At 42.4% G+C, this 17,215-nt stretch overlaps 1 protein-coding gene across 2 annotated transcripts in view; it reads left to right on the forward strand.

Moving 5' to 3' along the window:
• The window catches only part of kirrel1b (kirre like nephrin family adhesion molecule 1b), a 100,024-nt gene that overhangs the window by 48,580 nt on the left and 34,229 nt on the right, over positions 1 to 17,215 (forward strand). For both annotated transcript variants that reach the window (XM_085806004.1, XM_085806005.1), the window contains exon 2: positions 10,339 to 10,488. In XM_085806004.1, the coding sequence (XP_085662130.1) occupies positions 10,339 to 10,488 (150 nt within the window). The remainder of the gene's footprint in view (positions 1 to 10,338; positions 10,489 to 17,215) is intronic.

The raw sequence follows: 17,215 nt of genomic DNA on the forward strand, positions 1-17,215 counted from the left end.
CAGGGGGGGTCCGGCTGGCAACAGATTTTCATATAATGCCGGCGGATAGAGTTCACTTTTGATTCGTCCAAAACACACACTATGAAACATCCAGATACCTCCATACTGCTCGTCCATACTGACCCAAGTGTCCTGAAGCCGCCACATGAAAAAGTTGTTCGGGAGAGATTAATTTGATCCCTGTTTTTAGCCTTGTTGTAGTAGTAGCTCCCAGTGGCTGTGTGAGATTTGCTGTGAGATGTTCGTTTGTTAATTTTATTTAACAACTTTTTAAATTAACAAACAAACATCTCGCAGCAAATCTCACACAGCCACTGGGAGCTACTACTACAACAAGGCTAAAAACAGAGATCTTTCCGAACAACTTTTTCATGTGGCGGCTTCAGGACACTTGGGTCAGTACAGACGAGCAGTATGGAGCTATCTGGATGTTTCATAGTGTGTGTTTTGGACGATTCAAAAGTGAGTTCTATCCGCCGCCATTATATGAAAATCTGTTGCCAGCCGGACCCCCCCTGGAACTCCTAAATCGTTTTGATGACTCTGAAAGTTCTCCAAACCCTTCCTTGGCATGACGGTGAGTAGAAAATTGGTTAAATTATCGATTTTTGTTGAAGTATCCCTTTAACTCTTGTCTTTTCTTTTCCTGAGGTGAGCATCTACTGTATCTCCAGCCCGTCTCATCACTTTGCAACAGCGACTGTAGCTTCCAGTCTGTTGTGAAGACTTAAAACTTAAAGGACATTTCACCGCCTGCGTCATGTAAAAGCAGCGATAATAACCCTACTTGTCCAACAACATTCAGCAGCAGAGAAAACGTATAAAAATAACCACGAAGAAGCAGAAAAAGAAAAAGATTGTAGAAATATAATGTTGGACTCCCAGCCTGCTGTGCAGTATTCAAAATAATGACAGAGCTGCCTCCCTGTGCAGTGCTGTGCTGCTCTCCGTCTAAAAGGGACATTAACAAACCTGAATGAGCTGTTTTGCTGAAAACAGAATGAGATTCTGCAAAAAGGTGTTTTAATCCAAAGATAAAACCAAAGGAAGCTGCACCCCTCAGTCAAACAACTGATGAGTTAAAAGCGATGAAACCTAGAGGTGTCAATGTTACTAAGTTAAAAAAACACTTCTGTCCTGTGAGATGAGACCAAACTTAAACCAGTACTGTATTCATTCAGAAAATGCTTTATCAACAAAAACATTTTCCGAGCAAATGTGAAAACTTGTTTTGTTTTGGGGTTTTTTTTCCCCTTGCAGTGTTGAGGTAGTGTATTTAGATGATTTTAATGCATTTTCACATCAACTTCAATGTAAATGCAAAATGTCATAAGCATTTTTGCCTGATATTGGTCTTTCTGTCTCTGCAGCCTCACTGCTTCTCCTCTTTCACCTCTCTCTTTATTTCTCTGTGCTTCTCTCTTCCTCCCTTCCTCCCACTCACTCTCTCTCTCTCTCCCTAACACACACACACACACACACACACACACACACACACACACACACACACACACACACACACACTTTCACTCTCTTTTCACTCTCATGCAAACACCTTTTTCTTTACTCTCCCGTCCACACTTTGCCCTTTGCTGCCTTTTCAGAAAATGGCAAATATATGCACATGGCATACACAGCCCAACAATGACAGATATGTATGCAGGCATGCGTGTAAACACGGACAAAGCTCACACATGCACACTCACACACACAAGCGGCACACAGACGCGGCGTGCGCTCTCCTGCAGGAGAGTGGTGTGTATGTGTGTGTGTGTGTGTGTGTGTGTGTGGTAGTTGAAATGGGAGCGAGCTGTAGCCCGGGGGCAGAGCTGGGACATGAATACACGGAGAGGGTCAGCGTGGCACTTTTTAGGGGTGGGAGTTAGGAGGATGAAGGCTTCAGGGTGCAGAGGGCTGCAGTTTAGGGTTACAAACCTCACAAACTGTCCTTTCATTTCCACATAGCAATGGTTCCCCTGCAGGAAATTGTATTTGGCCTCTGGCGGCCATATTGGAGGTCCTCAGCTCAAACAGTAGATCCATTCTTCCCTCCGTGCTGTGACCGGGTCTGCTAAATTGGTAAAACATCCCACTTTGAAGCTGAAGCAGTAAAAAGGTCCTCTGACTTTTTTTTTTTTTATGTCTTACAAAGACATTGTCTCATAAGTTTCTTTCATATTAACTTAAATTCTAACATGCGTGCAAGATAAGATTTGACTTGATGAGTAGCTCACAACGCTGGTAAAGACACACATGCAAAGCTGTATCTGACAAATGAGACGTTAAGACAAACATGCGCTGTGTCTCAATTCAAATACTCCCATGAGTACACTGTTATAGTAGTTTATTACACGGCTCTATTGAATGCTGCTCTCTGATCGGTGTCTCAGCTCTCCTCTCGTCTCGGTGGCACCGCGACTGCGCGACACAAACGCACCCCGTAAACAGTAAAGTTAATCTCTTGTTTATGACAGATACGACTACACACAATACACACATCAACACGTGTAGGTAATCCATCGATCCACTGATTGATTATCAAAGACTTAAATGCACGAACGGGAGGAGGCTCGGCAAAACAGCGGAAGTGACCGGTCTTGTAGATTCGCTCAATACAATTTTTAATCGATGAAAGTCTTATTTTGATCAACATTGTGTTTATGTTTTATTAATTATTTCACTCGTAAACCGTGTAATAAGCGGGATAATGTACAGTTGGTCGGTTGTTATGGAGAAATAAACCCCTTCATGTTGAATGAATCCATACAACCTGTCGGGGTTTATTTTTCCATAACAACCTCCGAACTATACATTATCCCTTACATAACACACTATACTTACTTTTGTAGCATTCAAATCAAATCTCGAATCAAATACTGGTGTTGTGCACTTGTGCACACATCTACTGGCTCGTTTTCTAATTTAAATTAGCAATAATAAAATCTGCACCTTTTTTGTGCTTGTGTGCGCCACCTGTTTAATGCGAGGTGGAGATTATGCCACGTCAGCCTGCTCCTCTTACTGATAGAAAACACTGGCCTACCGGTGTGTTCATTACTATTATGCATAGCCAAGACGGCGATCATTGACGGTGGGAAGCGTCCATCGTTCCACACTCAACTTTTTGGCTGTTATGACGAGTGCACCATCCGAGTACTTACTGCGTTTTGCCATACTTTTCAGTGTGAACGCACTTGCATATTCAAAATAGTTAGTGTAAGTATGGAAGTATAGGACGAATCTCCTTGTTGTTTACAACTACTTCCGGGTAGAAAACCAGCATGAGAACAATAGTGACGGACGAGAGTTTCGCTATATATATCTAATTTTTCATGTCACTATATCACCGTTTAGACTAATCTGATGTTTGTAAAGTTTATAAAACCAATGATTGGACAAACATTACTATTTCTGTGTGCACATTTTTGTAATTAGTCATGGTTATCAGAGATTAGCCGGGCTAACGGTTAGCTACCTGTTTAACTTTAATAACTCAGTGACTCAATAAACGGTCCATGAAAAAATATTTTCTCCAGCGGATATCTGAGTTCCAACATGACTGAGCTAACTGGAGTAGTTTCATGTCGTGTCCCACAACGGGAGGGTTTTAACAGCTGACGTCCTGCTGTTAGCTTAGCTACCGCCGTTAGCTTAGCTACCGTTAGCTGTCCCTGTCAGCTGAGCCACTGATGCTTTCTAGACACTGTGATTCCCCCAAACTGAATAAATACAACACATAGCAACACAAAACACACACACAGAAATAGTAATGTTTCTTCAATCATTCCAGATTTGTCTAAACGATGATAGGGCGTGAAAAATATGATATATAGCTAAACTCTCGTTCGTTACTATTGATCTCATTCAAATTGCTTAAAAGTGCTGGTTTTCTACCCGGAAGTAGAATGTAAACAACGAGGAGATTCGGTCTATTTGAATTGAGACACAGCAGTGGAGTCCATATCTGATTGTTGCCTCAAAGGAGCAAAGTCTTCAGTTGCAGCGAAGCCAGGAGGTTGGAGTGGTTGACAGAGGAGGCTGCTAGTGTCCATTGATCACTCCTTAATTTAAAGGTCTCATTTTGTATAAAGTGAGACTTCCACTTTTTTTCTCTTTTTTTTGGTTATAAAGCAGGTCTATGTTCTATATTGATACTGTGAAAGTCTCTGAGCCTCAGGCTACAGAGAAATGCACAAAGCCTGTATTCAGAGACTGAGCCTTAAAACGAGCTGTCAGGACATCTGTACCTTTGTGATGTCACAACAAAGCAGTCATTGCTCTCTGCTGTGCCTCCAGCTACACCCACCTGGACCCACCACCACCACACAAACTTGCAGGATTTGTTTTTATCAGAAATCTGCTTTATTTTTATCCACTCTCTCAGAAAACAGCGAGCCAATCAGAGGAGAGAATCAGAGCCTCCTCTCTTCTGATTGGCTGACGACTGGTTGTTACTATAGAGCTCCAGAGAGGAATTGTGAACCTACGCTGAGATGGTTTTTGATTTTTAAGAACATATCGTCTTATAGAGAGCAAAACTTTATATTAAACCGTGAAATATGCGACAATGTGCATAGTTAAAAACTAATAGATTAGACGTCTAACTTTATTTTCAATAAAAACTACATTCACTTTTCACCCATGATTCAACCAACACGTCTAGTTTCTGATGTAGTTCCACCTATTCCAAGAAAGTCAATGTTTTACATCAAATTTTCACACTTGAGCTCATGTATTATGGAATATGTAGAAATGTATATAGTACAGAGAGACATGTGCACTTTTTATTTAAAGGTTAGGCTACATTATAGTTGTGTAGATGTTTGAGGAAAAGAAAAAGAGGACGTGAAATATTAAGAATAATATGTTTGGACACCGAGGCTGTAATTGTGAAGCTCCGTCTATTGTACCACTGGGTACATTATGCAATGAGAGGCAGAGAGAGAGAGGAAGAGAAGATATACCTAACATCATCCCTCAGGGTAATGATGCAGAGAGGTAAAGACAAAGAGAAGGAAAGCAAGGAGGGGGAGGAGGAGACAGACAGAGGGGGAGAAAGATGAAGCAGGAGACAGGGGGGTGGAAAAGGTGAGAATGATAGAAGAGAAACACAGGGAGAGAAAATGTTCACTGATATGAAAGAAGGAGGAAGAAGTAGGATAACGAGGGAGCTGAGGAAAGAGAAGAAGAAGGATGGAGGAAGAGTGAAGGAGCAAAGGAGGGAGATGAGAGAAAATGAAAAAGAAAGAGGAAATGAAAACGAGGTTGGAAGAAGTGAAAAGAGGGAAAAAAACAAAAGAGAAAGTCAGACAAGAAAGAGAGAAGATGGAGAGAGAAAGTGGGTGGCAGGAAGAAGAAAGAGAAAGTAAAGAAAAGAGGGAAGGAGGAAGGGAGTGAGCACATGGGAGAGAGACAAGGAATTTGAAAATTGAGGGAGGCCGAAGAGAAGTGTGTGTGTGTGTGTGTGTGTGTGTGTGTGTGTGTGTGTGTGTGTGTGTGTGCGTGTGTGTGCGTGTGTGTGCGTGTGTGTGCGTGTGTGTGCGTGTGTGTGTGTGTGTTGGGGGGTAGAGGAGGGTGGGTGGGTATCCCGTAGGGTTAATTACATCTCTGTTCTCTGTCAGTGCAGCTCTCTCCTCCGCGATCTGAGTCCCTGCTGCAGGCTGACAGGCCACGCACATGCACGCACACACACACACACACACGCGCGCACACACACGCACAAATATGAGCACAAATACACACTCACATTCTCATAAACAGGGACGCACACATACGCTCATGCACGTTCAAATATCAGGACGCACATGAGAAATGTTCTCTGTCTCCTCCTTTTTGTCTTTCTGTCACCATTCCTCTCTCTCTCTCTCTCACACACACACACACACACACACACACACACACACACACACACACACACACACACACACACACACACAGTAACACAGTAACACACACACAATAACACAACACAGCCTGTCCCAGGAGAGCCTGCGTTGTTCTGTGCTGAGTTAGACACGAAGACGAGGGCCCTTACTCGTAATAGCTGTTAATTTTGCATAAATCATGCATAACATGACCCACATGTAAATCACTCATGTCAGCAGGATATCACATCCCGGCAGCTCCGTCTTCTTCTCCTTCTTCTTCTCCTTCTTCTCCTTCTTCTCCTCTGCAGCTTCCTTTTTCACCATTCTGTCTCTTCCTCTGTTTGTCTTTACCTTCTGAATATGAAAGAGCACAGAAAGGTGCATCCAGTTCCAGTGTGGGAACATCGTGATCGTGATCGCTCCTCTCCAGGTTGAGCCGAATTAAAAATGTATATTTTCCCAGGGTTGTGTAACTCATTATGAATTAATACGATCATTTTCATTCCTGGTCGATGTCTCAACTCCTCGCCTTTCGATTGAAGTAAGAGTCTGTGTGGAGCTTGTGTGAGAATAAGAGTTGGACCATTCATACAGTAGAAAATTGTTTTCTATTTGTCTATTGAGGCCCTTTTTTAAGCTGCAGATTTTTGGGTGTAATTGTGTCTTCTCCGGTAAATGACTCCCAGTTTGACTGTTTAAACTGAATAGAAAGATGTTCCAACCGTCATGGCCAAGGAGATAAAAGCTCCTGATGTAACTTCTTCTCCTTGCTCTGCCTAAAAGTGCTTGAAGGATGTTTTCTTTTCTGCAACCAATATTTTATGAGTTATTATCTCCTGCAGACACAGACAGGTAAATGTCCAACCGTCAGAGCAAAGTGGAGGCTCATTCATTTGGTGAACTGACATGAAAAATGACTCAGTTAATGCAAGTAATAACGCACATTTCAAAGTAATTCAGTTACACAAACTAAAAAATAAAGAAAAAAGCTAAAAGATACATGTGAATAAATGTGTAAAATCAAAGTTAAGTGGGAGTGTTGAGCTGATAAAACTCCTTTCTTTTGTTTTTCTCAAAGACCCCGGTGGAGGAGCTGAAGCATATAAGCCGAGAGCTGAGCAAAACAAAAGCAGACACAGGCTCATGTCAGAAATGTTAAAGCCAGGAGAAATAATATCTGTATTATTTCATCATCACATCATCTGCTGTTTGGCCAGAAATAAAAAGGATCGACAAAACAACAGCTACTCGAACAATACAGCAAAGCGCTTTAGGGCGGATTTTCCCTTTAACTTCAAATAGCTAACACGCCGAGCAGCTCCCCAGTCCCCGCAGCCGCCGCAGCCGCTGCCGCCGCCGCTGCCGCCGCCGCCTTGATTTGGCATTCAGAGGGAAAGTTGATGAAACATCAAAGTGCTTGGTGTGACGTGTGAAGGAGAGTGGTGTCTTCAGTGCAGCGGCTTCCTTCACAATGCGACGGCGGGTCGTGAAATCCTCCTGACAAATCACTAAATCTCCTGTTGTTTGCACCTTTGTGGCTGAATCCACTGAGACGTGTCCCTCAGAGCCACGGCCTGCCTTATTAACCAGTTCTGCCTTAATTAGCTAATGGGATTGTTTTAACCATGATCCAAGAACAGAATAGCCCACGGGAAGACAAACACCAACTTTGTAGAAGTGTGTGTGCATGTGTGTGTGTGTGTGTGTGTGTGTGTGTGTGTGTGTGTGTGTGGCCTTGTTTTACTACATTTGTGGGATCTGAAGGGAGACCTTTGCAGAATTAGGTTGAGGTTAGACTCAGGGTAAGGTGCTACTGTATAGGGAATGCATTAGAGTTGTATGGGAATGCATTAGAGCTGCAACAATTAATCAATTATTCAGTGAATCAACTATTCTGATAATCAAATAATCAGTTTGAGTAGTTTTTTAAAGAAAAAAAGTCTGAAATTCTCTGATTCCAGCTTCTTAAATGTGAATATTTCTGATTTCTTTGTTCCTTTAGGACAATAAACTGAGTATCTCGTTGGTTTGTGGACAAAACAAGACATTAGAGGACGTCATCTTGTGGTTTGGGAAACATGTGATTGATAATTTTTAACATTTCATTGACCAAACATCTAATCGATTAATCGTTAATTGATAATGAAAATAATCATTAGTTGCAGCCCTAGAATGCATTATATCAATGATTGTGGTCCTCACAAATATAGTGAGTCAAGGATTTGTGTGAACGAGTGCAATAAATTGGGTGTGATTCAATGTTGCATGTGTGTGCAGGAGCTTCTGTTTGCGTTAAGACTGGGAGTGTTTGTGTGCATGTGTGTGTGTGTGTGTTTGTGTGTGTGAGAGTGCTCGTTCACGTCAGCGTGCACGTGTCATCTAAAGCAGCACAGCCTCCTCTCCTCTGCCTTAATTAATGCGCCTTCTCGCAAGAGTTTCTCTGGAATATGAAACCATTTTACCTGATGATGCAAACGGCTGAAAACAGCAGCGGGTTAGTTGCCTCGCCTCCTCACCTGACACTTTCCCTTTATGCCAGAGCGCTAATATATGCCTGCGCTACACTTGTAGTTTTTATATCCGTGTATTTTAGTGGCACTGCGATAGCCAAAAGGCTTATTTTGCTGGAGGAAATGTGTGTGTGTAAGCAAAATCCTTTGTACTGCGTGATGAAAAAGAGCGGGCTGTATCACAGCTTGGCAATGATGTGTTCCCGCTACACAAGCACATGGCTACACATCTACACACACACACACACACACACAAACATACCCACGCAGAGACACACATAAGCCTCAGTAAAGTCCAGGGCGAACCTTGAAAAGGGGGCAAGAAAGAGACGAATCAGAGGCAGAAGGCACAAAGACGTGACAAATATGCAAATTGTAGCAACAGAGCTCTGGGTCCTTTTAAGAGCAAGAATTATTAAAACGAATAGTTTTTTAAAGATATTATCAATTCATTCTGCCACATTCGTATGTGTTTGAATGCAGGGAATTAGATTTAACATACACAGTGTTTATATTCAGACTCACTTCATAAAAACAGTCAAGGAATCACCCCCACGGCCGCCATACGGACAAGCACCACTCGTTATGACTGGATGGGGCCTGTGGCTCCATGCGGTCCAATAAAAGATGGCAACTCACAGTGAAAGAAACTTAACATTGATTTCCCCCTTTCTTTCTTTTTATTAAGCGATGCAAATACAAGACAAGTGGGAAACATTTGAAACATACAAAGACAGAAAACCATCAATTACAGCCACAGAAGACAGAAGAGGCATAATATTGTTGAAACTGCACATGTTTATAAAAAAATTTCAGGTTGTTCATATTTAATATGTTTTGGAAAAGGATATAGTTCATTAACAGTAAACATCTTAATAATGGACTAAAACAAAGGGACAAATTCAAAGTTCTTTTAATTTATAAGTTTAGTTATGCTATTATTTTACTGGTCCGGCCCACTTGAGATCAAATTGCGCTGTTGTGGCCCCTGAACTACAGTAAAATGAGTTTGACACCCCTGTATTCAAGGGTTGGACAAGACTGATAAACGAAGACAAGTGCTATATTGGTGCGAACAGTGCTGTAAATAAATATGAGTCGATGTGGCGGTGGAAGGTCGTCTATGCGTATGTATGTGAGTACATGTGCTGGTCTGTGAGCATTGTGTATGTGTTGGTCTGTGTTGGAAATAATGGGGATGAGCTGGAACGATTTAAACACGAGAAAGAGTAAAAGCAAAGACATAAACTGGCAAAAAAGGATCCTTTATATTCAGACTCACTCACTTCAACAGTCAACATGTCACCCCCACAGCCGCCATACCTAAGGACGAGCACGAGTCACTGGATGGGGCAGAGCTGGGTATCGCTACTGATTTACTGAATCTATTCGATTGCGATTCACAAGGTCCAGATTCGATTCAACATTGATTCATTTAGAGATATTCTAGTTTTAATACCAATTGTACTTGGTTATGAAAGAGATTGTCACAGAACTACATGTAATGCTGTAAATTGTACAAAGATGGAAACTCTCTAACCTGGTGCTTTATTGAAAATAATAATGTTTACATTTTAAAAAAAAGCTGTTATATTAATGCACATTTATTTAACATGACTCCTTCAGTACAGTCATGGGTGTTAATTCATGTACTGCAATCACTGTGCACATTTCAGCACGTGAATAGACACAACTAAACAGCAGCGCTCTGTTCTCAGGAGGCTAACAAACAGTTAATGGCAAACTTAAAAAGATCAATCTAAGGATTTTATGAATCGATATCGGATCTTTCAAATAAAGATCGATTTGAATCAGAAAATCGATTTTTTTTTTAAAACCCAGCCCTCGGATGGGGACTGTGGTTTGATACAGTCCAATAAAAGATGGCGGCAGTGAAAGAAACTAAACATTGATTTCCCTCCTCTCTCTCTCTCTCTCCTCTCTCCGTCCCTCTGCTGCAGCGTGGTGCGTCCGTTTCTCCCAGGAGCCCGCCGACCAGTCGGTGATTCTGGGGGAGCAGGTGGTGCTGTCCTGCCTGGTCTTCAACTACAGCGGCATCGTCCAGTGGACCAAGGACGGCCTGGCCCTCGGCATCGGCGAGGGTCTGCGAGGTGAGGAGGGGACGGGAGAGGAGGGGAGGGGACAGAAATCCTGTAATGGGGGGGGGGGAAGAAGAAGCTTCACCGAGCTGCAGGGATCAAAGTGAAGTGAAGAGTGGGGGAATAACTCGGCTACGGCTTCGGTTCAGTTTTTGACTGTAAGAACCCTGACAAAAGCTATTATGGCTGAAAAGTGCAGGGTTTTTTTTCAACATTAAGGGAATGAACACTGTACAGAGAGAGATAGAGTTAAGAGCCAAGAGGCGTGTGAGTGACAATCTGGGCAAAAATGAGTCCTGTATATCATGCTGAATTAGAGAAAATCCCTCACACTGCTGACAAAAGCAGACGCACATTCGCATTTACATTTTAAGCCGACACGCACATCCACGAACGACTTATACTGTGGAGTACGCCTCAGTTTCTGGGATGGCGAAAGCATCACATGCGAAACAAAAGTGAGGAGGGTCAAAGGGTCAAAGCCTCAACAGACAGAGAAGGAGTCTTTTTTGGAAAAAGAGAGAATGAGAAGCAGAAAGAAGAAGAAGAAAAGAGAAAAATGCTCCTTCTTCTTTGACCTCAGCCCAAAAAAAACATCCAAACGAGCTTTTGACCACTGCAGCTCGCTGGAAGTTGATATTGACATCTTGTGACTGCTGCTGCTGCTGCTGCTGCCGATTTCTCCGACTCTTTGGCAAAGGAGTGAAAATGATCTCTCAGACTTGAATCTGCTCAAGGATGAAAACACTCTGTGTCCCAGAAAGCATAATTAGGTACTGTATGAAATATTAAAACTTAAACGCTTCATTAAAATCAACGAGGAGCCTCTTGTTGACGAAAAAATGTGATTTATTGATGATTTTCACCATAAATATGTGTAAACATGACTGACAGTGGCCAGAAACCTGCTTTTTTTTAAATAGGTCATCTGTTTTTTTGAAAATTCATCAACATATTTACATCTCATACACTCAAAAAAGTCTATAAAGAGATGTTTTCAATTCATTATCTGCATGAAATCCTACTCTGAAGTGACAGTTTGGGGTTGTTTGGGGCTGTGTGAGGTACTGACACACAGTCTGAGCTGCTGGAGGTTTGGGGTCGGCGCGCTGCCAGTTTGCAGAAGGAGACGTGAGCTACGGCCGAGGAGCTGAGCGATGTGATGCTGAAGACGGAGCCATCTGCAAAAAAAACAAAACGTGTTGTAGCCACTTTAAGAAAAAAAAAAAAATGTCCACTGCAAAAAGTCAATATCAGCTGAAGTGTAGGCTATTCATCTTGCCATCAAGCAGCACTTTCCTCTGGGACTACATCTCTACAACCTCTGAACTACCGTATTTCTACGCCTAAGCACAACCACAGCACTCAGTGTATGAACGCCACAGATCAGCTGTTTAGAGGCGCAGCATGTACCTTTAGGCCTGTAGGGATCTCTCAAGCCAAACTATAAGAAACAATGGTGTCAGGTGATGTTGTGGAATAGCGTTAGTGTTGTCTTCACCACCACTTTCATTTTGATTTGGAGTCAAATTATCCACAGAGGTGGCGTCCTCTCCACGTCAAACAGACCCGGTCATTTAGTTCAAAGTCAGTAGTCATGTTTCCATCCGCCTGTTTAGATGCACATCTAGAAGTATGGCATCGGAAAATGATGGAAACGCCATAATTCGAACTAAAATCTCCTGATTCGCACGTACGCTTGCTAAAACTGTAAACTGTTTTCTTGTCTGTAACAACATCTATTGCACGTCTGTCCGTCCTGGGTGAGGGATCCCTCCTCTGTTGCTCACCATGAGGTTTCTCCCATTTTTCCCTGTTAAAAGGGTTTCCTATGGAGTTTTTCCTCAGTGGATGTGAGGGTCTAAGGACAGAGGATGTTGTTAGGCAAAGCAAGGCAAGGCAATTTTATTTGTATAGCCCGTTTTTACCAACAGTTTGTCTCAAAGGGCTTCACATCCCATCATAACAACATCCTCTGTCCTTAGACCCTCACATCGACTGAGGAAAAACTCCATAGAAAACACTTTTAACAGGGAAAACTAGGAGAAACCTCAGGGTGAGCAACAGAGGAGGGATCCCTCACCCAGGACGGACAGACGTGCAATAGATGTTGTTACAGACAAGACAGTTTACAGTTTATGTCACAGAATGTGCAAAATATGGAAATGTTTCCATATTCGATGCCATGTAAAGCCCTTTGAGACAAACTGTTTGTAAAAACGGGCTATACAAATAAAATTGCCTTGCCTTGCCTTGCCTAAGGCTGGGTTTTGGTTGATTCGAAAAGGATGGAAACAGCTTCAAATTCAACTTCAACTTTGACTTCGACTTCATTGTCCCCAGAGGGAAATTTTCTTTGCAGGCAGGTAAAAACATAAAACACAGGAGCACATTCACACAAGTTATGATACAACACAGCTAACAGCTATGTTCGAATTAAGTGTGACGTACAGTAGCGCGCTTTCACCCCAACTGCTTCACTCACAAGACAACAACAACATGGTGGACAACATAAGATGTGTGGACGGAGGATGAAATAGTAACTTTTTTAACATTAAAGCAGTACTAAAGAACTTTCAGTTCGGCGCAGTGGCCCAAAGCGGTAGTGTTTTGCCTGAAGGAAGACTCCATTTCCCATGAGCACCAGCGCGTAGCGCAGTAAACATCCTGATCTCCCGGTGCATGGAAATTAACAGAAGACGCCCAAACTAAGTTTCTGTTTCCAGCGGATCATTTCACAGTAAACACACACAGGGTTCCTACGCAAGTATGGAAAGTATGGAAAACTATTGTATGGAAATATATTTTTCTTGTTCTTGGTTTGGTCTTATCTAAAGTTATTTAGGTTAATTATTTTGTATATGTTATTGTACCTAGCTACAATCTCCTGGAAATTATTTGGTGACATAATGACATACAAATTTAGAATAATGAAAATCAATGAATAAAATAAAATAAAATTAATTGCATAATTTATTTATATGATACACATCTAATTACTCAAATGTCACAAATTATTTGAATTTTTTTACCGAGAAGTCTGGAAATTAGGGTCTGGAAAAAGTCTGGGATTTTGACATTTCAAATGTGTAGGAACCCTGCACACATACACAATCCTACAGAAAGGTGCCGCATTGCTGCTCCCTCCTCGTCGTGACTCACGAAAGTGAAAGTGAAACTTAAGTGAGAGCCGGGTTCCTACCATGCTCCTCAAAGCTGCTTAGTGCCAGTGAAGGCGATACAGACCATAATGATACAGACCCCCTCAGGCCATGACAGAGGTGTCATTCAACCTGTTGTAAGTCGATGTATCATCACAAAAGTTATGAAAATATTATATGAAGGTTGAAAAGTTCCTTAGTGTTGGTTTAATAAAGGAGAAAAACATCACCTATCCTCGACAGCAAGCAACAAAGAAACGCCACCATTTAGAAGCTCCGTGGGGAAATGTTTATCCAGAGCTTTTCACCAAAGTCCGTACTTTAAAACGAAACACGCAGGATTCAGATTCCTTTTAATGCTCATTTCCCAGTGATTCGAGTCTCTTGTGGATGGAAACATGTTGGTCTGACGTCAGTGATGCTCTGACTTAGAGAAAAGCGCTGGAAGCTGTGAGCGCTGTGGATGTCGTTTTAATTGTTTCTGTGAAAACTAGTGACGTTGATGATGAGGTGTTTACCGGCAGCCAAATGATCCACAGAGACGTCTTCTTCTCTCTAACTGATTAAAACCAGTAGAAACAACAAATTAACCGTTTCACAATCTGTGCTGGTGCAGGACGTCGTGGGAAAGGAGGATATGATGTCATTGGAAAGCAAATGAAGCGAACCATTTAGTTAGCATGATTAAAATAACAGATTCCTCTAGGTTTGAGAGTTTAGGGAAACATATAAAACATAGATCTGGTCATTTTTAGACATTTTAATGTGAAAAAGAGTTACATATTCTAAACTTTAAGATCTAAGTGTGAATGTGCCGTACAGTACATTTCAGTGGGTGAGAAAATGAAGGGCTGTTTTTGAACGTATCTCACACATCACCTCCACTACGACTAAAAGCATCATCCAGTGAGAGCGAGAGAGTGAAAAAGCAAACAAACAGTTATTTATATGTACATGAAAATGTCACAGAGGCAACAGAACGTGATGTTGCTAACAGGAAGTAAATTAGTGCTCAGTAGCTATACTTTGTTCCCTCTCAGCTCCAAAAACACTGTCAATTCATCCACAAAGAAAAAAGAAAAAAGAAGGACACACATTGCATAGCACACAAACGCATCACGCGCACACAACCACCCACGCACACACACACACACACACACACATATATTCAATCAACCCACCGCCCACACACACATATAAAACACAGACACACACATTGTCACTCAAGTGATAATCTGACATGTGATGTGAATCTTGTGTTCAACTCAATTTAATTCACAGGTTCAGTAAAGGTCAGCACATCTCTCCCTCCCTCCCTCCCTCCCTCCCTCCCTCCCTCCATCTCTCCCTCCCTCCTCTGTCTTCCCAACTACAGCTCCATCATCACTTTGCTTTATGTATTTCCCACATCACCTCCATTGCTTTTTCATCTCTCTTCCTCCTCTGCTCTTTTCTCTCTTCTTCTTCTTCTTCTTCTCATCCCTTCCTCCACCTCCTCCTCCTCCCTCTTTCTCTCTGTCTGTCGGTAATGCTCTCTTTGTCCTTGCAGCCCTCTTTCTTTTTTCTTTTTTCTTTTTTTTTGTGAGCATGGTCCCGGTGGCAAACATGCCAGCGTTTGATAAACATGTTGTTCTCTTTGTCTCTTTATTCTCTGCTTTCCCTCCATCTATCATCACCTTCCGTCCATCCATCCTTCATCCTTAAATCGTCTGTGCTGCCGTCCCTTCCTTCATCCCTGACACGCTGTCTCTCAATCTTTTCCTCCCTCTTTTTTTTTTACTATAGTGAACATGAAGTCATGGTCGTGTGTGTGTGTGTCTGTGTGTGTGTTATGAAGTTATGAATATTTCCACCCATTCTGCAGACACCTTGCTGTTGCATGTGTAATCTAACATACAGGAGGTTGTTGTCATGTTGTTGCCCTGTGTGATGCTGCACAGCTGCTGATGACAGAGTGGGCGTGTGGTAAATTCATACCTGCAGTTTTTTTTTGTTGAACACCCACACACACACACATACACACACACACATGCAGGAGATCTGCATTCACTCCCTGACAAAAACATCACATCACATCACATACTAGTGCGCGTGAATGTGAATGTGAATGTGAATGTGAAAAGAAAATCCCTTTTTAATACATAATCAGTGCACATACACACCAGCATGTGCACATGTATGTTTACATGTGCACATCTGCTCCCTACCTGCAGGCATCATTTCATTTGGTGGCAGTTTTTATTGTTCGTCCTCAAACCTTCCTCCTCCTCCTCCTCCTCCTCCTCCTTCTCCGTCTTCTCCCCGGGGTGCTTTCACCTCTGTGGTTGCTATGCTGCGAGGTGCTGGAGTGGATGATGTAATCTCCACTAATACTTTTGTCCCCCCCCCACCCTCCTTCCTCCTCTCCTCTCCTCTCCTCTCCTCTCCTCTCCTCTCCTCTCCATACACCCCGACTGCCTGCCCGCCTGCCTCTGCCATCTGAATCCATGATGTCATGTTAGGATTGGGCACGGAGGATCAATGAGTGCCCCCTAGTGGGACGTCACGCTCAATTATGTCTTTGTTTGAGAGGCGAGGGTTCAAACAGAGAGAAGAGGGGGCTGTTGTAATTGGAGCGGCGCTGCCTGTAGTTTCTGCACTTTTTTGCGTATGAAGCTGGAGTTGATGTGGCATCCGTCGTTTACGTGGCGACGCTTGATCAGTGTTTGTGCGAAAACCCCTCAGCTGTTTATTTATCTCCGGCTGGGTAATTGTGCTACTGTGTCTGTATGTACTCCTCCTGCATTCATTACCTGCCTCTGGGGTTGTTTGTGTAAGAGGACACTGGTATCATGATCTCCAGACGCTCCGGTTAAAGCAAAAAAAAAAAAAAAAAAAGGTTTAAAGGTTTCTTCACAACTTTACGACACAAAATGTCACAAACGCCGAACGCCGTCCGTGAGCTGTGATTAAAAGCTTTGACATTTCCACATGAATACGCGCGGCGTTCAGCTGATCTCTGTCTCCGACTGATGCGATGCAATTGTGATTGGAGCTTTTATCCATTTTCATAAGAGCTTTTACATTTGCTTTATCTTGTAAACAAGTCAAGTGTCGGTCCTCGGCTGCACGGGGAAGCAGAAAAACACAGTGACACCGACTAAAAGAAGATGAAAGAGTGGATATACAAATGTTTTCAAGTAAAGGGTTGCCTTTTCTTTTTGTCTTCCCCTCTCTGAGAGAAAAAAAGACAGAAAAATGGTTCACTTGGCTTCTCTTGTATTGTATCTACCCATTGAGATAGTTTTAGTTTTATTTCCTGAGGGTTTGACAGCGGCGTCTCTGAGCTTTCTGTCGCAACCTCAGTAAAAAAATTTGGTGAATGAGATTTTGTTTGTGTTCACTCACAACACAGAAAAACAACAGCCAGCGTCCCCAGCAGTCTGGATGAAACACACACAACAGACACAAGAGCAACACAACGACATAACTGTGATATCTATAGAATATTTGAATATTTATAAGAACAGAAAGTAGATCAGGTGATATAATGACACGCCTGTTTGAAGCAGTTTTCATTACAATGAGAATATTCCCCA

Source organism: Trachurus japonicus, chromosome 17, assembly GCF_045865225.1.
Source record: "Trachurus japonicus isolate A0001 chromosome 17, Traja_1.0".
In the NCBI taxonomy this organism is placed as follows: domain Eukaryota; kingdom Metazoa; phylum Chordata; class Actinopteri; order Carangiformes; family Carangidae; genus Trachurus; species Trachurus japonicus.